At 41.9% G+C, this 25,169-nt stretch overlaps 1 protein-coding gene across 1 annotated transcript; it reads right to left on the bottom strand.

Moving 5' to 3' along the window:
* Positions 1–1,303: 1,303 nt before the first annotated feature.
* On the bottom strand, positions 1,304–23,378 carry lrch2 (leucine-rich repeats and calponin homology (CH) domain containing 2). The gene is made up of 21 exons (XM_070843689.1): positions 23,069–23,378; positions 14,286–14,430; positions 13,905–14,031; positions 13,706–13,811; positions 12,640–12,776; positions 11,780–11,910; positions 11,511–11,598; positions 10,548–10,644; positions 10,325–10,422; positions 10,149–10,216; positions 9,633–9,737; positions 9,301–9,369; positions 8,870–8,932; positions 8,304–8,352; positions 8,035–8,175; positions 7,132–7,182; positions 6,966–7,029; positions 5,215–5,327; positions 2,281–2,418; positions 2,034–2,111; positions 1,304–1,468 (listed from the first exon to the last, which is right to left on the bottom strand). Exons 1-21 carry the CDS (start codon positions 23,376–23,378, stop codon positions 1,349–1,351), a joined length of 2,298 nt encoding a protein of 765 aa, XP_070699790.1. The 3' UTR covers positions 1,304–1,348.
* Positions 23,379–25,169: the final 1,791 nt, after the last annotated feature.

Here is a 25,169-nt window from a genome sequence, read left to right as displayed (position 1 = left end):
CTGACATGTGACTGAACTGAACTTTTGATCGGGGTTAAGACGCACAAAGCTACAACACATAAATACAAAACAAATGAATAAATACATAAATAATTAAATTTCCCTGAAATAATGAATCGTATCAGAAAGCACATACAGCAGGATGGCCTGGCAGTATGATCCGGCTGAGCCACGTGTGGAAGATTTGCAGCACCGACTGCCTCTAAGCTACACGGAACCACTGCCTGATCGATTGGCCCTTAACTCAGATCCCTCCATATGTCTCATCTGAGGTTATGCACACTCGTGCTCTGAATACCACAGAAATGGCAAGTGAGAGTTGGCAATGACTGGGAACAAATACGTGTATAAAAGCTTTAGAAAAGTTAGAATAGAGAATATTTTTCAAAAACACAAATCTCGCACTCACAATGAAAAAATGCTACAAAACAGGACCGTCATGTTGTCACAGTGGTCAAATGTCACCTCCCCCAGTACATGCAGGTTTGTATTGAGAAAAGAGTTGCGCATGATTTTTTACAGTAGTTTAAAGATGTCGAAACCACATCAGAGTTTGACTGAATATTTTGGCATGACTTCCCTTTCAGAACACCTTTCAGAAGCAAGCCTTGCACCGTCTTTCAAAAAGCAGTGGAGAAGCAATTCTTTGCAATTAAGTCATCGCTACTTGTGAATCGGGCTTGGCTGCTGAAAAGACGGCACAGTAGGGACCTGATGCAAAAAGATGAAAAACCTTGTAAAGTCAACAATGTGGGAAAAATAAATTCCACAAAAAGAGGAGAAACTCAAGAGGGTAAGAATCCCTTGAAGTCAGCCAGTGGTTTGTGGCAGCGAGTCCGGCGTGCAGCTTAGGTCTCTTTAGTGAAAGAGCGAGTTACATGTCTGTCATCTCCTCACTGCCAATGTGTCCAACACCAGCATGGAAATGTTGTCAGTACTGGCACTTACAGGCGCAATAATCACTGAGCCATAATGTACAGGTCTTAGTAGACCCATTGTCTTGCCTGTCTCTCCTTGGCCAAAGTCCAAACTGTGCAGCTCATACAGGAAACACAGTCACATTGCTAGTCCACACACATACAGGATGACCCCAGTAACTAGGAACAGGATACAAGTGAAAATGTGATGGACAGGAAGTGGGCTGCGGCTGACATCATATAAAGAGACAGAGGTATTTCTCCCTCCTGTCTCTCGTTTCAGTCAGGCAGAAGCAGACTCCCAAAAACCCACCACCCACTGGGTCCTCGCCCCGAGGGGCTCTCTGGTCCCTGGCGATGGGATGGGGGTTCGGGCTGGGGAGAGGGGCTGGCTGGATGACTGCAGGTTGGATGCAACATTCATGTGTGTGTCAAACAGCTGACAGTTGTGAGGGCTTCACTGGAGGCAGATCCAGCAGAGCCTGGACAGTCACGCCCACCTTCACCAGGCCGCGTTCCTCCAGGATGTGATGGGGCAGACACAGCTTGTCCTGAGTTAGCAGAGAGACGTCTTAAATTAGCAAAAAAGGCAGGTGTGCCTTACATGGTTTCTCCTCATCCTCATGAATTATAGAACTGGCTTGAGATATTAATCTCTGAGATGTATCACCATCAATCATCTTCCTGTGTCACATAAACTACAACAAACATTAAAACTAGCATTTGTTTATCTTGAAAGAACCTGGAACTTTCTTAATAAATCATTTCTTGAAAGTAATCGGTTGTTTTTAAAAGATCTATATCAGTTTTTATTGCAGTGCCATATCTAAATCACTTTGAGTTCTTATTTGTCAGGCAGATTTTGCCAGAGGAGATGATAATACATTTTCATTTTATTTCCATTACCTACAGGATTATACATTTTCCATCATTGGGGGGTTAAAATAAATGTGCAAACCAGAGCACTGAGTGTGACTGAACTGTATGTTCCAGAGCTCAACAGCTGATATCATTGGTAGATCATAAGTCTGAACAACAGAAACATGTGTAGTAGTAAAGCCAATGCAGTGTAGTCAGTAATGCAATGATGTACTGTTAATATTATAATATTATTACCTGTGTGACACCGAGCTTCTTACAGGCATCCAAGAAGTTCTCCACATTCCTACGGCATTTAGCCATGCTAAGCTTTGGCTGGAGGCCAGAATATCAAGCAAGTTAGAAATTTAAAGCAAAATAAACAAAAAACATTTCATAAAGCTGTAAGGTTATGTAGGTTGACAACAATATCACAAAGTGCTACTTTTCAAGACTCTATCTCTCTATGGCATTATGACAGTTTTGGGAGTTTCAGTGTGCTTACCACTGCGGGAGACGGTACATGGATGCTGGCAACAGACCGAGGACAAATGTGATTGGCTAAGTGGCAAAGGACAACGCCGTCCATCAGAGCAGCTCCAACGTCGTCTGGGAGCAACACCTTCAGTCTGGACTCAATGTTCTGCAAACACATTAACAAAGACCCACTTGCATCACTGTCCTCTGGCAAAGAAATACATATTTTGGTTAAAAAGGGCGTTTTATCTATTTAATTTCATTGAATTATTTACGGTAAAATCTTCTCTCCAGACACTTAACTGTTCTTTATTTATTTGAGGGTTACTCTCTGAGTTTAAGGAGTTTAAGGTGTTTCCAGTACACCGGAGGATTTTGTATTTTTGGCCTGCAGGTATTTGTTGTCTGGCGTTCTCCAAGGCTGCAGATCAGAATGAGTAAACAAAGTGCAAAACAGGTGCTTTCTACTGCTGCAGGTGGAATATTAATGAGTAGGAAACACTTTAAGAGGAAGGAAGCACAAGAGGAAGGCTATACTGCCAACAAAAAGGCCAGTGAAAGAATAAACATGGGACATGTCTGGCGGCTCTTAAAACTTTAAAACTCCTCAAACCAGATCATTGGGTTAAACTGATAAGAACTATAGCCTATTTATTGCCAGTTTGACTGGCTGATAGCTCAGTCCACAGTCTTAGGACTCCTAAAGCTGCGACAACTGAGCTGAATCTTGAATTAAGATCTGTTGTGTTTCCGAGGCAGAGAATGAACATTCATCCTCAACACCTCGCACGAGACTGGACCTGCTCTAAACCATTATGAGACAGGGAATGTCCACATTCAAGCAGGAAGCCAATGAGAGAAAGAGAACGGTAAAATCATGTAAATATTAATAGACTCTTACAATGCTGCTCTTGAGTCTTGTGTTGTTGAGGTGCTGAATGGAGAGCTCCTGTGACTGAACATTGCAGCATATTTTACTTCTATCTACTTTTAACTGATCTTATATGTTGGGCAGTCCAATGAAAGCATCTGGATATCTGATATCTGAGAGTTTGTCATCATGATGCAGTCAGTCAGTGCACAACAGGAAGAAGGGATGTGACGCATGATCTGTTCTCTCCTCAGAAAGCAGAGGTCAGCGGCGGTGCCAGTATGGGCGGAGTGCGCTCTATTCCTCTCAGCATACAAAGTATTACTATACCTGTGCATGCCTTGTGTTCCTCGCTTGTTTGTCGTTGCTTCTCATCTTTGAAACAGCCTCCACACTTTGTGTCCTCTCACACTGTCTGATCTGTCTCTGACATCCCCTATTTTCATTCTCTCCCTTCTCTAAAACACTTTGTAACCACTCATTGGTGTGATATTAGTCAGGTGAGTTGAACACTTCTCCACACTCTATTGTGTTTCAGAGGACAGGTTGTCATTAACTCAGTGAGCTCATATGTGGCACAGACGTATCTGTAGGTTGCTGCTTTCCCTGCCTAATAAACAAAGTGCCGCTAAGCATTCGATAGTCTCTCCAGGCATATAACCTCACGTCTCTATCATTGTTCTTCTAGTCAACTTGGGCGACCTGAGAATCATGTTTTGCTACTTCCCTTCTATTGTCCTTGGTTTTAAGCCAAGAGCGCAGTGCTCTCTTTACATAGTTTAGGTGTGCCTGACAGACTCTACCTTGTTGCTGAGAGGTTGCTTGTCCTCTATTTATGTAATTTCATCTTGAACGCAGATACTCTGCTTCATAACAAAAGCAGTGTTTCTTCGGTTGCCCTTTTGTTTTAATGACATGACCCCTGATTAGGTTTTACTTTTGATAGAGACTTTGTTGTTTCCTTGTAGGAAAATATGGTAATTTTAATGACAAAGCTTTCTATTCTATTATTGAGGCCTGTTAGTGCATTCATATTGCCAACTGTAACACAACTGGCAATTGTAACACAATTGGCAACATGAATTGACTGTGTGCCTAGTAAATACAGCAAATTATCACTGTGTTCCTGGATAGATAGATATGTTATGTTAAACTGTTATTAACCATGCAATTAGAGAGGTGTGACTGGGACAAACTGTCTCATTACAGATGTTTTGAGCGTGAATATTCATCCTCCAGGAGATTCGGCCACTCCCTTTGCCTCTTGTCTTGTCTTGTGTTCGCGTTTTTATTGTCTCTCTCTCTCTCCCTCTGTGTGTTTGTTCTTTTCCCCCTCATGTGTGAATGGCTCCTTTTCCCTGTGCTCTTGTAGTCTGTCGTCTTTCCAGGTGTTCTTGGTGGACAGGAGGTTGCGTGGCTGGTTTATTCTGAACACACGGCATCTATTGCATGTCTGTCCCTCCTCTGTTGCTCTTTCTGAGGTTTCTTCCATTTTTTCCCAGATAAAGAACTTCTCTTTATCCAAATCAAAGGTGTAGGGACAGAGGGCATCATATACTGTACTGTTTGTGAAGACCTTTGAAGCACATTAGTGATTTGTGATATTGAGCTACGTTAAAAAAAGATTTGAACTTATTGAATGTACAAAAGTTATGAGGGAACCATATCCTACAACACATTGGGAATGTGAAATGTGTGCAAGCTATTCAGAAATAATCCTGTCATGATTGTGTCAATACACTGTCTAGAAATAGCAGCTATTGCCAGCTCTGTACTTGAGAAGAACTTGGCAACAGCAATGTGGTGGCGAGGAAGTGAACGTTGGGGAAAGTTAAACAATATGCTACACTGTGTAGGCCTAAAATAAGGAAATGAGTGACAGTACATAGTACATACATTACAGGATTCAACTTATGAATGAAGATGAAGACAGACACAATCCCCCACAAATGTGATTTAGATGTTGCTTATTCACTTAAAGGTATAAACACTGGAACAAAAGCAGGACCTGGCAGACTTTGGCCTGTGAATGACTCAGTGAATGACTCAGTGCAAAATGTGAAGGCATAAACAAGCTGTGAGGCCTCTGACCTGCCGTAAGAGTCCTATCTGTTCCATTTCCTCTCTCAAGTGCTCCATTTTCCTCCTCATGGTGAAACTGGGGTCTGTCGAGGTGTACTCCTGACGGCTTCCTCTGGTGAAAGCTGAAACAACAAGCAGGGAGCATCATGTTGAGTTCCAGGTAACACACAGTAAGATACAAAGAAAATCCTCCAAGCAGCTAATACCGACTCCCCCAGCAGGTCAGCCATGGGCCACAGGAGATGTGCTTCAGGTCAGCGTGCTAACAGATGTGCACACTTCACTCCTCCTGTCTATGAAAGTCCCATATTTGATGATATCCAAGTGAGAAATCTGAACATTCATCAGAAAAAGGTGACGCCACTAAGAAACAAAGGTAAATTGTGTAGAAAACCAATATAATTGCATCTTTACGTCTATGGTTTCTAAAACTGTTGGTGTGTTTCACAGTTCTGATATCACCTTTTAACTTTCCTTCTCATTCTGCAACATATTACAAGGCGAGAACGTTTCCTACGACCCTTCAAGAAGATTTTCTTCTCCTAAAAGGTTTTGTTAGAACTGCACTAGCTATTTCTTCTTCTTCTTCTTCTTATAAAATACATTACAATATATGTTATGAATCTTTTCCCAAATATGTACTTTTAAATACAAGACACAAAGACACAAAATTTCACTCCTGCTTAACTGAGCAGTCATTTAATCTATATCTTCCCAAACATTTTAAAATCAGAGGACAATTTTCAATGAGGTGCTTGGGTCCTAACTTATGCAACTCTTCTTCTTATTTAGTTAAAATTACATCGTACTTTAAGTACTTAAAGAGAATAAACAAATGAGAAGATGTTTTCTCAAGTATAGTACTTCAGTACAAATTTAAATTACTTGACTTTTTGATCCCTGACACAGACAGAACAAGCACTGTGAAGGTGTCGCCTTGGTTCTTGGTAATTATGAAGATTGAGATTTTCTGACATTTTACAAACCAAATAATCAATCGATAAATTGATATCGATATGATAAAACTTCACAGTGTCTCAACCAGGTCCAAAAGTAACACGCTGCTTTTATATTAATGCATGAGTAATACCTAGGCTTTCAATGCAGAACCCTCAATAACAAGTTACAGTGTGGTATAAGTACTTTCACTGTATCAAAAGATTTGAAATCTTCCTCCCCAGCCGATGCTTTTACAAGCAGCTATAAATCATTATTGATATGAACACATTTGCATGATTTATTCATGCACTGAGAGCACATATAAGTAAAGCTTACCAAGAAAATACACAGAGGCATTAATCCTGTTGTGCCTTGTCCTTGACTGGTGATTAATTGAACTAGAACAGTTCCTCAGAAACCTTCCCCACTTCTTTGGAAAGGAGGCTGAGACACAGCCAAAAAAAATGTTTGGCTTCATGTGAGGAGGAAAGTGTTCACGTCACAACAGATATGAGCCTTTAAAAAGGAGCACTGCCTCTGTATTTACACAAGCTTAGTGTGATTAGTGTGATACAACTGCTCAAAATAAAAACTCACGTTAGTGAATCCCACTGATATCCTGCTATGAGTAAAGAGACAGTTTACTACTCACTGATATAGCAAGTGCATGAAGAATAAATTCATATTATAATTTGTAAATGTATTTTCTAACCCTGTGGTGAGCCATCCAACTTACATGACCATTACTGCAGTAAAAAGGAAAAACACTGGGCTTAAAAGTTCTCACAGTATCAGTTATACAAGGAGGACTTGTGTATTACCTGATCTTGGCTTTAGTCCAAACACTGTCAGAGTGGTGCTGAAGTCAGCGCTGCGCAAACCCTCCTGACACACAAAGTCAATATAATCAGAAGGCATGTAGCGCTAAAAGATGTTTTGGAGATGATAAGATATTTGGTAAGATATTAAGATGTCTGTCACACCAACCTCACAGTCATCATTCCCACCGGAGTTTTTCCGAGCACTCTGACACTTGTACTGTTGGGAAAGGAAAAGGATTCTTTTCAGAGAACAATAGTGGTGATGAAGTGGAAGTAAAAAATGCTCTAAAAATGGGGCCAGTAGTTGTGTACAACAAAAAAACAATTGTCCTGGTTACTGTAGATGGGAGTCTATAGTGTTGGCACTAATCTCCCAGTCTTGAAACTTGAGCAGAATTTTGCTTTTGACTATCTTTTTGTGGATGATGAACATGCAGCTAGGATGAAGAAAGGAATGACCTATGATCGGCTTACTTTCACTGTATTAGGGTTTGGGTTTTCTTGAGAAAACCTGGAACTTTCTCAAGGATTACCATAATGACACATATTACTGAGATCTCCTGTGACACTGTTAACCCTTTATAGGGCATTGAAATACTTAGAAATTCAAAATTTCAACCCTAGACCACTACTGGTGGTCATTACAAGACTTTTTTACTTTTGTGAGTTTTTCAAAAAAAATTTAATGTTATGGTGAAAATCAAGGTCAATGAAGTTACCATATATGGTTTCTTGCCGGTCTGTCATGTAGCCTGATTGTCACTGATTGGCTTGGAGAAATCTCGTAGTTCTACTGCCTCATGGTGAGGCATGGGGCGGCATTTTGAACTCCCAGTTAAGTTACCAAATATGGTCCCTTGCCCGATAAAGGGTTAAAGGCAGTTTTCACATCACTTTTTTTCTCCCACCAAAAATGGTATCCAGCAATGCAGAGAGTTGTGGTTTTATTGGCCCAGGTTTTGAGATACCTTTCTCAGAAACGTATGCTATAAATTTCTGTTGCTCAATGAGTTGAAATTGCGTCCACAGTGAGGTCTGGGTTATTGTGGCAAGACGTGCACGTTCACACCTTCAGATAATCTTTTCTCAGGTATTTGTTCCTCCTGCGATCTTCATTCTGATTGAGGACAGGTGGGACTTCAGGCCATTTTGGCTCTGAATCTGACTGATCTGTCTTCAGGCTGCCATCAAAGGAGCAGGAGGAAGAAGGCTGTAAAAGCAGAGGGTTACATTTAAAATCACTCTCCGAAGCGTGACAACAAAGAAAGTGTCTGATAAAGAAGAGAAATAGAAAAAATCACTCATGGTATGTTCGCTTTGAAGTAAAAAGGTTTGTACCTGTCCACTCAGCACTGATGCTCCACTACTTCCTTCATCCAGAGACGCACTAGAATAAAGACACAAGTAGCATCGCATCAGCTACATCCGTTGTTTGACATTAAGACAACATTCAAGACACGAGGGGCCTTGTGAAGAACCCTATACACACACATTTATTTTTATATTTATATTTATATTCAGAGCATTACATTTCTAAGTCAAAAACGCGTCAAAATAACCATTTATCCTGAAATGATTAGCCCATGAAGTCATTTATCAAGCAGAAAAGCCGCATACTTGTTTATTTCAGCACCTAAAACATAAGTAATCTGTGTTTTACATGTAATAATAGTGAGGATTTAGGATCTAATGTAGTCGTTTTTGTTTTTTCATAAAACCAGCTAGAAATAGGCTCCAGTATATTTTGAAAATATATATATATGTTTCCTCCAAAGCTCACGGTCTTACTACACGAGATAAATTACAGAATATTTCCTGGTCATCATTACCACATGTCCTCTACAAGGGCTCAACTAAATGTGTGCTTCTACTCAGCTGGGCTGAGCTTGTGGTGCAGTACATACCTACGAGCAGCCTGAGGTGGAGGCCTCGGTTTGCTGCTGGAGCTTCCAGAGTGACTTAAGAATCTGCAGACAGAGACAGAGACAGTTGCAGTCACAGAACAGCTCAAGCACAAATGCTGATTGTCAGAGGATTTGTTCCTCTGTTAAGAAACATAACAACTGAGCTGAGTCAGATTCAATGGAAATTTGAGCAAGTTGAGCAACAAGAGGCAATTGAACTGTGCAATAGATGGGATTCTATTCAAATGCAGGAAATCAAGCATAGAAGCAGTTTAGATTTCCCCATACTCATCTATAGAGGGCAAATAATGATGCCTGTATGGGCATGTATGATTTTAAATGCATTAACTGTGTACTGTACTTGTTGAGGTGGATACAGAAACACGGCTTCTGTGTCAGTGTGTTGATGATGATACAGAAAATCCATCTACCTGTGTGCCCGACCAGTCACTCTCCGTCGGTGAATAAGACTCTCTGCTCTGCAAATTAAGGACCGTCGTCTAGAAACCAAACATCAAATGTGCAGCAGCCGAGAGAAGGGGAGAAAGCAGGAAACAAGAGATGATCAGGGAGGAACCAGAGTGGGCCGAGACTGAGCAAAGCAATGAGAGCAACACACACAAGCACACATGTCGAGGAGTAAGGAGGAAGAAGGAGTAGATAGAGGCGGATTTAAGCAGGTGGAGATCTAAACTAATGGCAGCGCAGTGTTTCAGTGAGTATCGGATGAGATGTCACTAGTAGAAAAAGGAGAACCACACACCTATTCTGCTGCTCCTGCTGCAAAAGCTGAACCGCAATCTTCCTCAGATCCAGCACTTCCTTCAGCTCATCGTCCTCTTCCTCAACTAGCTGCTCCTTATCAGAACTGGGAAAAGTTCAGGATCAAAGTTATTATAATCAGAGATTGTACACAGTTGACTCACAAAGCTCAAACATTACACTTTGGGCAACAATATGATCTTGCCAAAATTCACAAAAGGCCGGCAAAGAGAAAAGAGGACTTCATATCACCAAAACAAATGGTTCAATAAGCCTAAACACATCGCTATAAAAACTACAGCTTTTTTGACAAAGTCATATATATGTAGGCTCGATTATGAAAGCTGAACTCACTTTTTGACTGTGTAATATGCATTTGTTGTACGGGACATGCACAGTAAATCAAGGCTGCATGTTTGTCTAACTTTGCAGGTTGAGTAAGTGCTGCTACCATATGCCATGCAAACAGACCAGTTGGTGCAGAGCCCCAGTACGGGTAGATGACAGATGAACTCACCCTGACTCTTCTTTCCAGCTGTCTTTATCTTTGCTTTGCTGAGACATGTTAAGAACTTTCTCCAGTTCCTGGTAAACACACACACACACCATGTCAAGAACCAATAACAAGAAATTCATTTTACCTCCTGTAGCATATATCCATTATGTTTGTCCTCTTGATAACCAGATTCATACCTTTATACAAGACACATGACTGCTCTGCTGCCCGTCACACTCTGACAGAGCAGGATCCTCATCCGGGTTGGGCTCTATAAAGTCATAGAGATCCTGATCTGATAGAGGGAGGAAGCATCCGCGTTGATCACATGAACTGTCACATTTTAGGCACTTCATTCAACAACCCCCGAGTCTCTCTTATTGCTTTCAAAGGGAATGTGTGATACTTATTTTCGGTAACCTTTGCAAGAATCCATTTTGCAGAGGAGTGAGAGAGCATCAGCACGGGCTGTTTCTGAAACCTGCGAGTGCAGACTGACAGTGTCATCGTCTGAAGGCTGCAGGAGAAAAAAGAAACGAGCCATGAGCTAAATGTTTTTGTAGAAATGTTTGCACATTGTTTAAATGTGTGATTTGAGCTGATCCAAATTAATGCTTGCACAGTTTCACCTGATTCAGTTTCTACTTCATCTCTTTTATCTGTCTTGTTTCTACCCTTGTGGGAGAAACAGTAATTTATCTTGACACATTAATCAGTGTTTCCATTCCTTGCCATCAATATTGAATTTGAGTCCATCTACATCTTTGACTTGATGAAGTCTCTAATGTTACGCAACTGTCACGAGGAGAAGAATATACATTCGCTTCCCGTGCGTTACTTTAGCACAGCAGGAGCAGGGAGGCCACTTATATCTGGGACAGAAGTGGACTTCCACACATATATGTTTACATACATCTATCCCACCATTCTACACCCTGTTTACTGCTTCCCATTCATTTTCCCAGTACCCAGTTAGTCATATCTGGCCAATGTTTTGTCTAGTCTGCCCACCTTTTATTATGATCCTCAGCCAGTGATTCTATCTGCTTTGGCTTCTTTGGATTTGTTTGTTGTGCCTGCCCACTTATATTGCCTACTGATTTGTCTGGAGAGTCTGTTTGTGAGAGCTGTTGCCTGAGCCTCAACCCAATAATGTTCCCATTTGTTAGATTTGCTATGCTAAAAAGTGAATCAACCAACTAAAGTTAATACTTACTGGCTAGCGGGAGTAATCTAACATTGCTTAACAATATACCAGAGAGAAAAATTCCACAAGGTGTACTTTGACTTTTATGTATCTGAAATGTAGCATTCAGGTAAGTAGAAAAACACATCATGTTTCAGCAATGCCATCAGTTAATCTTAAAGTGGTTTAAGTCTGACCTCTGTCGTAGACAGCCTCTTGTCACCATTGTCACTACCAATTCCAGAGTCAGGCCCGTGGTTCTTACTGGGATAAAAATCTTCCATGCTGGAAATATGCAAAAAAAAAAAGGTGTAAAATCCTGATTAGTAAACCATGTGTGCATAACATAATGCATGAACTGTGATCACGACAGCATATATAGACGGAAACAATGTATTTGAAGGAACAGTTGTGCGATGATGTGTGCAATGTCATGATGAAACAATACCACGAAACGTGTCAGCACCTATCTGTCAGCGGCTGTGGAAGGCAGCGTTTGCCGAGGGAGGGGAGGTCCAGGGTGTCCGGCTTCTTGTCCATCCTACACGCCTGGATGTTCAGGTACTTGAATATGTGCACTTTGCCCTTGAGACAAATCTGAAACATACAAATGCACGCAAGCGTCTGAGGCTTTTTTTCATAATGCTAACATGTCTCCTCACTTCCCTCTCTCACGTCCTTCCTCTTCCCAGCGAGGACGTGAAAGAGACATGCGAGGACGGAGGAGCCGAAGGATACACTTGTGTTTCCTCACTCTAAGCTACTCCAGAAACCTCCTCCTCTCTCCTCATCTCCACAATGTGCATTTAACCCTTTAACCTTCTGCTCAACCATATGGTAGAGCACATTTTGACTCACTATATCTTATTGAAAACATGTTTTACTTACGACATCTCAACCGTTTGGTAGAGGCCAATATTTCAAAAAATGTGGGGTCTGTTCATAAAAAAACATTGATTTTTGTAATTAGTGCCCCAAGGAAATAAAATATCTAAAGAATAAATTTTTTCATTGCTTTTTTCTTGCTGAGGACGTTAAAGGGTTAAGTGACTGGAAGATCATAAAGGATGGCGGACAAGGGGGAATGTTTTGTGGGTCCGTTTTGTGAGAGTAGGAGAGGAAGCGCAGGTTAGTGTAATGAAAAGCACTCTGAGTTCTGGCTGGAAAAAGAAAAATTCATTCATTCATCCACTAGATGGTGCAGTTATACCAGGTTCATTAGAATGTGCAGGACTTGACAACCATTTCTGCTGCATGTTGACATCATATATGTCCTTGACGTCCAGGTAATATGCACAAATAGAATTATGAAATGAAGGCACTTACCTGAGCGGGTGGAGACTGCATAGGATTGTTGTCTAGGATGATGTGCTGAAGCTGCCTTAGTTTCCTGTATGTTGCAGGAATCTCTGTGATCTTATTGCAGGAAAAGTCTAGTCGGATGAGAGGCAGGTCAGCCAACTCTGCAAGTACAGACAAGAGAAGAGCTACATGAACATAAATATGTGATACGCTGCTTCCAACATATAATGTATGCTTTGTGGTGTAGACCTTATCTGTGCTTCAACACACAAAATATCCTGAATTTTCTTTGCCCTGGGATAACATAAAATAGTACTTTATCTATCCCAAGGGAAATGAGTCAAGCTCCAATGACACAATTCCCATAATGAAACCTGATAACATCTTTAGGTAACATCCTGGTGACACAAACTCATTGGCAAATATACTCTATGCTGTGCCAATGCTATGAAGTGGTGCACACTTCCTATCTCCTATGTTGTTGTAAAGATGATGCGGATAGAGGGAAGCGCATGAATAATCTATTGTATCTAGTGTCTCAGTATAGGTCTACTAGCCTTGGACGACACTGTGATGATAAAATAGTATAAAAATAACCTGGTCGAGCAGGTGTAGAGTGACAGCTTACTATGAGAAACGTCTTCAAAGTGCGAATCAGACATAATCTGTGACCACAATCACTTCTCCCATCTGACTCAATAGTCTCCTGAAGGGGTGCGGCAGTGGTAGACCCCATGTGACACAGATACAGGAAAAGATAGAGGGCCATCTCTATATTTAACATTAACCTTTAATCTTATAAATGGAAATAAACAAAATGCTGCATGCTTGTTTGTTTGTTATGATATGTCATGATGAAATATTTAAGCAGGATTTGATGTACTTCAGGGATCCTTTGGCTGATCCTGGCTGACTGCGCGATACATGTTGTTCTTCCTCATTACTGTCAATGGTGACATCAAAATCAACACAAAACTAACGCTAGAGAGGTGTGATTCTTGGCTGTAAGAGGGCTTGTAGTTTAGTTTGCCAAAATTGTCAACTTAAATCAACAATGGGAGAAGCACGGGGAGAAGAGTGATGAACTGACCCTCAGGCAGCATGTGAAGACAGTTTTTCCTGATGTTGAGTTCTCGTAAGGCATGAAGCCTCCCCACTTGAGCTGGCAGCACCTGGATCTCATTACAGCTTACGTCCTGCAAGGGGAGACAAAGTGCAGGAAATGGGACTACTCCAGCAGCACAGCGTGCAAAAATTCATGTGCACTGACACATTTACACACCGCTCACCAGTTCCATCAACTCTTTGGCCTTGCCGATCTCCTCTGGGATGGACACGAGCTTGTTGTTGCTCACAAGCAGAACTTTGAGGGGGAGGCTGAACAAGTATTTTGGCAAAACTGACAGGAGATTTCGGCTGTGGAGAAAAGAAAACGTTGACCTACATTTAGAACAGTATACAAAAGCATGTTACTGTGAGGATCTGATCACTGGGAATTGAGTTTCAGCAAAAGAGGAAATGTCTCTTTCATGTAAGCATTTTTGACCTGTTAGTGTACTAAAAGGGAAACAAGCACCTCTTGAGAGACATGAAACCGAACACACATGCACTTTTGCTGAATGTATGCAATGACACACAGGAGCCAAACTGAAAGTTAAGCAATGACCCACCTGATGTCAAGATAAGTCAGCATCTGCAGATTGATAATGGCTTCTGGGATGCATTTGATGCAGTTGTGGTAGAGGTTGAGCGACTCAAGGGGGGCAAACAGACACACTTCTGGAGGGATTTCTGTGAGGCGATTCTTTGACAAATCTGCAAGGCAAAGGAACAGGAGCTGATGAATTACGTATACTTTGAAGATGCAGGTGACACAACACATAATAATCTTTTCAAGATCTGGGCACTGTCCATTATGTTTGCTTTAGATGTAAAAGCTAATCAATACGTCTCTATGACGGAGCGGCGGGCAGCTGGTCTAAGATTACACCAGAGTCTTGGGCCTCATAGGTTTGAGTGCTACTGGCAGTGTAATATCTCAGTATTTCCAATATCGATCTCTCTGGGAGTGGCACAGTAATGGCTTTAGATTTGTATGACTGGATGGACAGTGTTAGAACTCACTCCACATCTTTCCTTTTTGTTAAAAGATCAGTTGTAAGAAGGAAAAGATCATCACCAAATAGTTACAAAAAAAGAGATGTTTTTTACCTCTTCTCATGAAATGATTGTCACAATGTGATTTATTCTTGATAAATAAAGTGTATATCTTCTCAACTTTATTGATCCAAACATATCACAGTGAAACTTAAACCACAATTAACCTTTGCAAACTGTGTATTCAGGCTTTAAAAAAATTGGGGGTATTGAAGAATTATTCCAACTTTATGGGCAACAGTGTATATACAATATATACACAGACAAATGGTAGGTTTTCTATGCCACTGGACAATTTGGAGTAAATTATATGAAACATATATATGTATTGCACACTTTAGAGTCATAACTGCACTTTTGTCACTGAAATATGCATTTTTATGGAAGTATTTGCAATGGAATGTGATATGCCAAGTGATATGACACTATATGGTAAAATAGACCACTTTTTTATAGATAGAGTTACAGTGCTATGGATCTGCGAGGTTATACTTAGACACTGTGGTGTTCTAAGCTAAATGCTAATGCTGGCATGGCAACATGTAGAGCTGCATGTAGTAGTGATGAGTAGGTATAATGGTTAATATGTTTATCATCTTGGTTTAGCGTGTTAGCATGCTAACATTTGCAAATTAGCACTAAAGACCGAGATCAACAAAGTTATTAAACTTCATCCTGAGGGAGATATTAATGTCTGTGCCAAATTTCATGGCAACCCGTCCAATACGTGTTGAAATGTTTCACTTAAAACTTCAAATGTTAACCTCATGGTGGCATTTGAGGAAAAGTCAGGGGATCGCTGTAGTTTTATGGCTTCATCCTCTGGGGACCATGAATGTCTCTACATAATTTCATGACAATCAATCCAGTAGTTGCTGAGATATTTCAGCCTGGACCAAAGTGAAGGACTGACTCACTGACTGCCATGCCTAAAGCCATGCCACTACAAGCTAGTAGCAAGTTAGGATACTGAAACATAGTAAATATCAATTATTTACAGTTATTTTATTTTTGTATTATTGTTGAAAAAAGTGTGGTAGCATTCTTCTGTATATCCAAATATATTCTTCATACATTCTTACATGGTTAGTTCCAGGAGAAAATGGTAAAACTGGTACATGCTGATGCTGAATCAATAAAGGACAAGCTGGAATTAAAAGTGTGTAACACTGTTAGTACAGACCAGAACTGTGCTCTGCTTTATTACTGAAGCTGTAAAATCACAGCTCCGCATTAATCAGCCAAGAGTGGTTGCCTCTATTCTGCAACAAGAATATGAATGTAATCGCTGCTCCAGTCAATGAATATGAGCACAGCCTCTCATCTGCATCGGCTCTTATGATAAAATATTTAGATACTGGCTTACTTGCCGTCAACGTAGAGGAGGGCAACTACTGATGGTTGAGCTCATTACTCAAGTGTCTGTTCTCATTCGGCACTTCACCATTCACATGCAGCGTGTCCTTAATTTCAATGAGCATCACCAACGAGTCTCATCGTCGCTCTGGAGGTCTACATTTATGCATGCCTTTGGATCTTGTGCAAAGCCTGAGTTAAGGCACATTATCCCTCAAGGTTGCTAAATCACTTCCACAGCCCACACAGCCCAGGACATTTAGCATGCACTCACACGTGCATGCAAGCAGACAAATCCACGCCATCTTTGTCTCCCAATTTAGATAGGAAACATGAGGATACACGAGGACCTGTTAGAATAATACATGTAAAGACTACCTTACATTGTGTGACTTCACCTTCAGACACATATTGATTCAGGAATTAGTGTGAGTGTGTGTGTGTGTGTGTGTGTGTGTGTGTGTGTGTGTGCGTGAATGTGAACGATCCTGTCCTCTAAATTATCCCTTGGTGACGCATAATTAGACACCTACGTGAGGGGCTGCACAGCCACAGATAAAAACACCTTTCCGTTATTCTGTTTCACCTAACTGAAGCTCCACATCCAAACAGCTGGAAAGGAAAACGCTACTGCACCTGCATCCCATTAATGCACACAATTACATATAGCTGCCACCCTTTATTAAACAATTAAGCTACATGGGCTTTACTGAAAGCAAACACTCACTGACCGACTGTTAAGAGGTTTCTGTTTACTCTAGATAAGGAATATGCAGTACAAAATGTCATAGGAGTGGCTTTGATTCAAATAGCATTTTGACTTTCTTAATCCAGATATCGCAACCTTTAATCCCCACTCCCTGAGGTTACAAGGTGTCACGAGGAGGGTAAAACTGTGTGCGTGTTGGGTCTGTAGCTTTAAATAGGTTCTCATTTCTGACAAGCCTTAAATGACCAACAACAGACCAGACAGGCCTCACTCTGTGGCTGTGGTCTGAACTCTGAGAGCAGCCAGTAAGCAGAAGTGCGAAGCAGACCATGAGGCAGTCAGCAGCACAAAGGGAAAACAAGTCGAGAGGTGAAAGGAAACAGAAATTACCACATGGGGACAGACCAAAGCTGAGGTCACAGGGTATACTCGTTTTCCATTAAGAGTGAATTTCTCCTCTCCCTCAGGGTCGGACCTCGACACTGTAACCCAGCTGCACGAGAACCACTTCCCCACCTCCCTCCCTCCAGCCCCACAACTGGGGATTCTTCTGTGGAATCATGTGGGTCGATTGGAAATGGGGGTGGGTGGAGGCAGTCTTTGTAAGCCAGTCCATCTCCATCCCCTTTTCCCTCCTCCAACCCGGGCCATGCACCATCTGCAGCCCACAGTGGGCCTTTTATCCACCTGCTGGTCGCCGGAGCTCCCGCAGGACGAGGCCAGCCAAGCAGACGAGCCCTCCATCATGGCTCCACTGTGCTGCACCCTCATGCCAAATCAGCAATCTATTCATTTATGTTGTGAGTGTAGTTGTGTCTGGCTATGTTCTCCCATGACACAGCAAACTCTGTACTGCTGAAGCCTCTCTCTCCTTTTCTCTCACTACTCTGAGTTGCTGCAGAGGGATTCTAAGCAGGAAATGCTTGTTCTAAAACTGCAATTAAAAAAATTCAAACTGTAATCAGACTCATACGACAGCACAAGAATATCACCTCCAGAACATTGCAGCATCAAGTGCAGAAACAGCAGAGAAACAGACACTTAAATCCTAAAGGTCTTTACCTTTACGCTCCAGCTTTCTCACTACGAGCTTCAATTTCACAAAACCAGTGAAAGAACATGACAAAAACATGATTCATTGGGGTTAATTATTTGCACCCTGCGGCAGACGTGACCATGGTGTCTAGCTGGAAGGTTTAGGGTGTGGTTCGGAGGATCGCTGGGTGCTCAGGGCAAGCAGGTACCTTCTGCAGGCAAAGTGTGTGCCTGAGTGTGGATTCAGGTGTTTTGTGGTCAGTCATGCAGGCGCTCCTGCTATCAATCCACACCTGGAGTTAGCCTAATGGGACTTCACGTAAAGTTGTCAGGAGCCCTTTTAACAATGACAAGATAGATGAAGCACCAATGACGCCTTTTTTCAGCGGTTGAGGTTGACTCAGGACTTGTGGGGCATCTTGGGTGTCACACGATCAACGGCGGAGTTTTGAAGAGGGTCAATCCAGGGGTGTGTTTGCTGAGAATGAGCCAGCAGATGGTGATGGAGTGGTTGAGCCTGGCAGTGTTGTCTGTATGAGGTTTGGCTTGGGGGATTTTTGCAGTCTCTGGATCAGCTGTGTTTGCCCACGTGCCTGTCAGGGGGGTTGCCTGTGGGTACTCTCACGGCTCAATTTATTGTACTCACAGTCAGGCACTAACTTGCATGTCCTTCTAGAAACGTTCCCTAAAACTTCTTCTGTCCATGTCCAGCCTCTTTTTAGCGTTTCTACTTTACACCTCACATAACTATTTGTCCCTTAGTCACATTACACTTTCTGACTGTCTGACATTGAATTTGTCCCATATTCTGCTCGACACTGTAACTGCGTGCTGATTAACAAAGTCACATGCAGAGGACATCACTGTTCCCATGTGATCTGACCAAGGCATGCTTTGACACACAAATACATTGTATTCATATAGATTATAATTTAGTGAATGTGGATTACCAGTGAACTGAAATTTTATCACTGAAGTTATTTGTCAAGTCAAGTTTTTCATTTTAACTGTTATTCAGACAAAGCATCATTGTGTAATGAGCAATTGTTCTTGTTTTTTGACATTGCATAGACAAGTGATGATGAAAATAATCACAAGTTGCATCCCTAATTACTAAAACCACTACTGCTAATGTAGTTGATGTTCTTTAACACACTGGGTTAAGACTCACAAGGTTCTTTCAAATCTGGGGCTGTCTGATGTTTGTTTTCCATCCAGCTCTTGAAGTTCCACCATATCTAAGAATCTAAAGCTATGTGAGCTACTTTGGGCTTATCCTAAAAGAGATCAGTGTCATATTTTCAAATGTAGGGAACAAATTCCAGAAAGGATTTACTAAGAAAACTGTTTAATATAACTGAAACAGGCAGTAAATCATTGGCCATATAAAGTATGACGGAAACCTCAAATTACAGAGGAACATTTTCTTTTTATTACAGTGTGTAATGTAATAACAAACTAGGATTAATGTGTTACTTACAATTATCATTTCATTTCTAGTTATTAAGTTGTTAAATATTATCCAAATGTTTAACAGTGGCGTCATTACTGTGATAACTAAGGCAGTGCGCTCTTGCTGACAGGCACGCATACTTCTTGTTTAGACATGCAGAAGCACATCTACAAGGAGCCCTGAGGGATGAAGCATCAGTTGGGAATGTGGGTATCTTTCAGGTTTCACTCGTAGTGCTCTGAAGAAAAACCAGCGTGGATGCAGTCTGCGTGTTCTTTATTGAGTGTGTTGTGTGAAAAGCATTTCTTCATCTCTGCACCTCGTTTGAGAAGCCTCAATACTCGACAGCAGCGCCTGCTTTTATTCACAGACCAGCAATGATTCGAGCAAAGACAGGACCGCCTTTGATGAGACACCCAGAATAGTTGATTTGATTTCAAGTAAAACTGAGCACCGAGTGTGAGCCAAAACTCGGGAGGGTTTTGGAGTAAGTTGGCCAGCAGTGTGCTCGTACTTTAATGAGCAGTGACACTAGTCGATTATTAAATGCCAGCCTGGAGCTTGTGTCCTTGTGCAGACTGTCCTTCACAAGCCGTCTTGACAGAGTAAACTTCCCAGGAATGTAACACCGTAGAGGCTTTCTGATGGTGTGAGATTTACTGTGTGCTTGAAGTCACACACACTCTTTAAAAATGTGGAATATTAATTCTGCCACCTGTCAACCAGCTCCTGACGGTACACTGTAGAAGTGTGGACATGGTGCACAGCGAATCTTGCAGCTTTTGGTTTATTCTTGGCCGTCAAATCACTATCGCGTTCATGATAAAAATCACTCTTTTTTTATCTATTCTATGACCTCACTTTCTTTTCATTTGGAGCTTTATTTGGTAATTAAATATGGCACCAAACCTTCCATAGAGGATACAAGAATACGCACAAAAAAAAAAACAATACATTTGTAGTGTGATGATGCAATTTATCTTCAAATTTGGAGCAAGTCATACAACAAGGGGAAAAACATTAAATCCACAATCTACTGCATGACCTATATTCTTAAGTATACTGTAAATAAGTCATTATGTTCTCTCGGAAACCAAACAAAGTTGTGCGTTTGAAAATATATTTGTTTATCAGGATTCCCTGGAGCCACCGTGCACACAGTGCAGCAGCTGATCCTCCTGCTGTCTACACTTTGTTGTATGTCTGAGAATACTGCGCACATGCAAACACACTGCAAGGTGCTACAGAGGAAGCACCTTGCATTGTCTAACGTGTGTGTGTGTGTGTGTGTGTGTTTGTACCCCCATGGGGTTAATGGCAGACAGGGGCATGCTGGGATATGAACCTGAACATCTGCCCAGGTTGATGCACTGCTCCCCGGCCCCTCTCCAAGGTCAGGGCAGCAGCTCAGGGCTCTTGTGTGTTCCCATGGGAAACAAACTGACTGGAGACAAACTGCCAGCAGCGCATCGCAAACAGACACCCTTGTGTGAGCAGGCCTCTCTCTTTCTCTGTCCACATAGACCGGAGCCTTCTGCCGCTCATTAGTCAGATGGAGGACACTCAGTTAGACCCTGTTCTGTATAAAGACCCCATTTAACTTCTAAAACCAGCGATGGGATGGATTGGAATTATAATAACGCCCAATTAATGGTGGGATACCATGCTGTTGCCTCATTAAAGGCTCCAGATATAAATATTACCATACAACTTTATATTGTTCAAGAAAACGAAATACAAAGACACATACTATCAAAAAAGTTTCAGAGGAATTAGTGCTTTCTTCTAATTACGGGTGAATTTAAAAATAAAGTTCTTCCGCTGAGAGAGATGATGAAAAGTAAAGAGGCTGCTGACTTGGATTTCAAAACCTTCAAGTGCTAAAATGTGAATGTAAATTGCAGAGACTGCAGTTGATGTAAAGGACGGTGCTGTGAAGTGTTGATCTCTCTTTGCACATTTGAAAGTGAGACTTCCCTCTGGCACACCTTTTATTCGAGGCACCGAAATAAGGATGTGAAAAGAAAATAGTGAAAAGACTGCCGCATTCACAGAGACGGGATTAGTCACAAGAAATGCATGCACTCATATCTCTGTCGATTACTATCAGGGTTATATACCGTGTCTTCATGATAACAGTACAGTACATTGTAACAAGTGTGTACATCCAGCCCAGCAGTCCACAAATAGTACATGCTAACTTCCTGTGTGTCTGTCTTCCCCTTGAAAGGCAGCCTGTGCACAGCTCTTCTTTATATTTATCACACTGTTCAGGCACAAGCAGTTCAAAGTGGCATCATTATGTCAGAAGTGTTTCTTCATCTCAGGCTTGGGATCCATTTTAAGCACTGAGAAGCACTGACACAGAGAAACAATGTTAATCAAACCTATTACCTCTCCATGATTTGTGTCTGGTGGCTGGAGCCAAGTGAATTAGTGTCTGTAATTATTATATTATGATCTTCTGCAAATATTTTACTCAACTTTTGATTCCACGCATGCATTTTTGCAAAAACTGCCTGGGTACCAAAATCTTTGAGCAGAAAATATAAATCCCTTGGGGTAAAGGCTTTCGAGCGAACGCAGCCGCTTGCAGTGAGCTGCACATGATGCAGTCACACCATATGGTATGTGGACATCTCACCATCACCCTGAGATCCAGAGTAATCTACATGTCAAAGATAATGACTGAGAATGACTAATGACAATTCAATTTCACTGCTACTCATTTAGTCTGCCCGCAGTATGAAAGGATGGATTTCTACACTAACTCGCCACCAAAAATATTCTCCGACACAGTGTATAGTCTACCGTGGGGTCCATTATGTGTAAAACTTAGACAAGCCTTTTCCCAAACCACCATGTCTGATACAATTGAGTATGCATGACCTGGCCCTGATAGCACAGCCTTCAGAAAACGTGAGCCCAATACTGACCTACTGACTGACTTATGAACACATCATTCTCCTTCATTCTTGCAGAAACCCAATAAAATAGAAGACCAAAAAGGAGACAAATACCCTTCATCCTACATATAAAACCGAAAGCAGACCAGTGTCTTCCTCCTCCTCTCTGACAGATTATGGGCTCTATGGGCATATGCACCCAAGCAGGCACGCAGGGGGTGAGGCTGCAAGTGCACTGCATCTTTTGTCTGGTTGTGCCGAAAATGAAAAAAAAAAAAAAAGAAGAAAAAAAAAAAAAAAACCACACACACACATTCACACATGTGCATGTATTATGTGCTCACTACAAATGATATTCAGTGAGGAAGAATTTACAACTGGCCTCTCCCTCTATTCATATTCTGCTCCAGCAGCCCCGGTGCCAAATCAACTGCAGCTCGGTGTGCAAACCGCTGCACAGCGCCTGACTTGGGTGCGCCTTCCCGTCTCATTCATGTGTCTCAAGGGGGGGCTGCTGAAAGCTTTGGCGTCGACCTAAACAACCACACAACAGCAGCCGAGCCCCTCGTGCAGCAGAGAGGTGTGATCTATGAGCCCGAGTGCACAGTAATTACAACCAGGATGCATATGTGCGCTCACAGAAGCCAGCTCAGTGGACGGTATAGCCCTTTAAATATTGTCACATACACGTTACTGCGCCTTTATCCAGAAAATCAGACACACATCCATGCACAATGAGGGCGTGCGGCGTTCACAGACGCGCAAATCCATGAGCACATTTGGCACATTGGGTTTAACCCTCGTGGTTTCCTATAGCCCACGCATGCAGCGGCGCACCTGCTTGTGTTGTATCGGTCAGATCGTAGCTCATCCCCGGGTACTCCCTCAGCTTCCTACCGCTCAGGTTGAGCAGCCCCGAGCACACGGCATCCTCCAGAGCCCGGTCCAGGCTGCGGGCCGTGTGGTGCTGCTGCTGGTGCTGGTACTGGCTGTTGCCCGGGCTCCAGTGAGGTCCGCTAGAGTAGTGATGGCTTTGTAGAGCAGTAACAGCTCCCACACCTCCCTGACTAGACGCCATTTTCGTAAAAAAGAAATTACTCGTACAATAATAACAGCGCACAGCGGCAGTTTCTCCGCCCATGCGCATATGGGGTGCGTTCCCGGGACGGACGCTAGGGGATGGGCTTCTGAGGTGGTGGTGATGATGCTGCTGCTGCTGGTGGGGATGGTGATGGTGAGCAGGGTATGGTGGCCATTTTAGGCTTTTACCCACCCTCCACCTGCTAATATCAAACTCCCAGCAGGGGCCCCGGTGCTGCAGACAGGGGTGGGGGCCCCTCATATGCAATCCAGCATTCAGCTTTCCTTCAATTTGGCTGCCAGAGCCTGGAGGGCAGTGGATGTCAAATCAAGATTAATTACTATGACAAAAAAACAGTAGCAGATATTTAAACAATGCTGAGTGCCACATTGTGCCTTCTGGATGCTCACACAGCTCACACTTGTGTTCACTGGGCATCAGTTATCATCTACCGCCTCCTGCCAGTCCTGGTTAGGGAATACATATTAGACTGAAGACTGGAGGCTATGTACAAAACAATGATTCGTCCATAAATGTTCACCTTGATAACTTCCACGGCAGCTTTATTTAAGCTGGATATGGCTGGATCCTAATAGGGTGACTCATTTCCCTCCTAATGTCCCACCAGAGGAGCACTAAAGTAGCCCTCACATGCCTAAAATGGTCTTCAGGTCAGCTCATGTTTGTTCTCTGGGTTGACCCAAACACGCCTAGTCAACACAAGTGCTGCAAAATGTCCTGTGCGCGCCTCTCTGGTTGACCCTACTGTCCCTCTGGTCGGCCTTATGGTGATTAAATAGGTCGCTGCAGCAAAGAACAAGTGCAACAAACAGCTGATTCCTCCAAGCTCCATTGTTTCCAACACATCTAGTTTGATTAGTTAAAAGATTAATGTTTTCTCTGCAAGCAAAGAGTCACTCTGAGATTGATCCAAAAATCCAATCTTTTTTTAAAGAACTTCGGCACATTAGATGCAATATCATGAACATCAATCACTGAACATTTTGAATCAATCGACTTCAGATTTTATACGATACATAAATAGCTATAACTTCTCATAGATATTTGTACGCAACTCACTTGAAGTGACCTTACTCTTAACCATGTTTATATTTTTAGCATTGTGTGTAGTTGGATTTTTGTGAAATGATATTTTTTATCACTGCACCTAAGGATTTCCTTTGGGATGAATAAAGATCTTCACATATTTTACATAATAGGAACAAATATCCCCTACAGTTTCCATTTTTACATACAATTTTAAGTTTAAGAAGTTATTCACTTCTCTGCATCAGATTATTTCACCGCTGCAAAGCTTTTGTTGAAAAAGATATTGAAAGATGCATTAAAATTTGTATCATCATTTGGGATGAATGGGAATAATGTATTTTATTGACTGTGCTTCATGGCACCAAGAGGGAACACTAGTATAATAACCATCTGAATGTTTTGTCTGGTATATAATAACACCGACACATGTAATATTCATGCAAACAAAAGATTACATCAGATTTGTTATGGTTGGTATTATACTGCATCGTATGAGGTTATATTTTGCAGCAGATTGTTTCTGTCATCAGTTAAACGATTGAAGCACCAAATTTTTACCGAAACATGACAAACTGGAGAAAAGATCACCTCAGCTAATACATGTGAGAAAACCCTTCCTGCCATCAGGGACCACAACACACACACGAGCTGCAGCAGCAAGCTGGCTTCACCTGATGAAGTCATACTTCCACGAGAATGAGAGAATATCTCTTTAATGAATATGTAGGAGCAGCACTGAGACAGACTCATTTATTATAGTGGCACACACGCGCACACACACACTCACACACACACACACACACACAC

Source organism: Pempheris klunzingeri, chromosome 14 (genome assembly GCF_042242105.1).
Source record: "Pempheris klunzingeri isolate RE-2024b chromosome 14, fPemKlu1.hap1, whole genome shotgun sequence".
Taxonomy (NCBI): domain Eukaryota; kingdom Metazoa; phylum Chordata; class Actinopteri; order Acropomatiformes; family Pempheridae; genus Pempheris; species Pempheris klunzingeri.
This window is presented reverse-complemented; position numbering and strand designations above follow the sequence as displayed.

Bases quoted from the DNA above. Each gene is read 5' to 3' on its own strand.
- lrch2 (XM_070843689.1), bottom strand. From the start codon at position 23,378: ATGCGCATGGGCGGAGAAACTGCCGCTGTGCGCTGTTATTATTGTACG. The intron at 14,431-23,068 runs GTGCGCCGCTGC...TTTGCCTTGCAG, and splicing joins GACCGATACAACACAAGCAG to ATTTGTCAAAGAATCGCCTC. The intron at 11,599-11,779 runs GTGCTGACACGT...GCATATTTCCAG, and splicing joins CCACAGCCGCTGACAGATAG to CATGGAAGATTTTTATCCCA.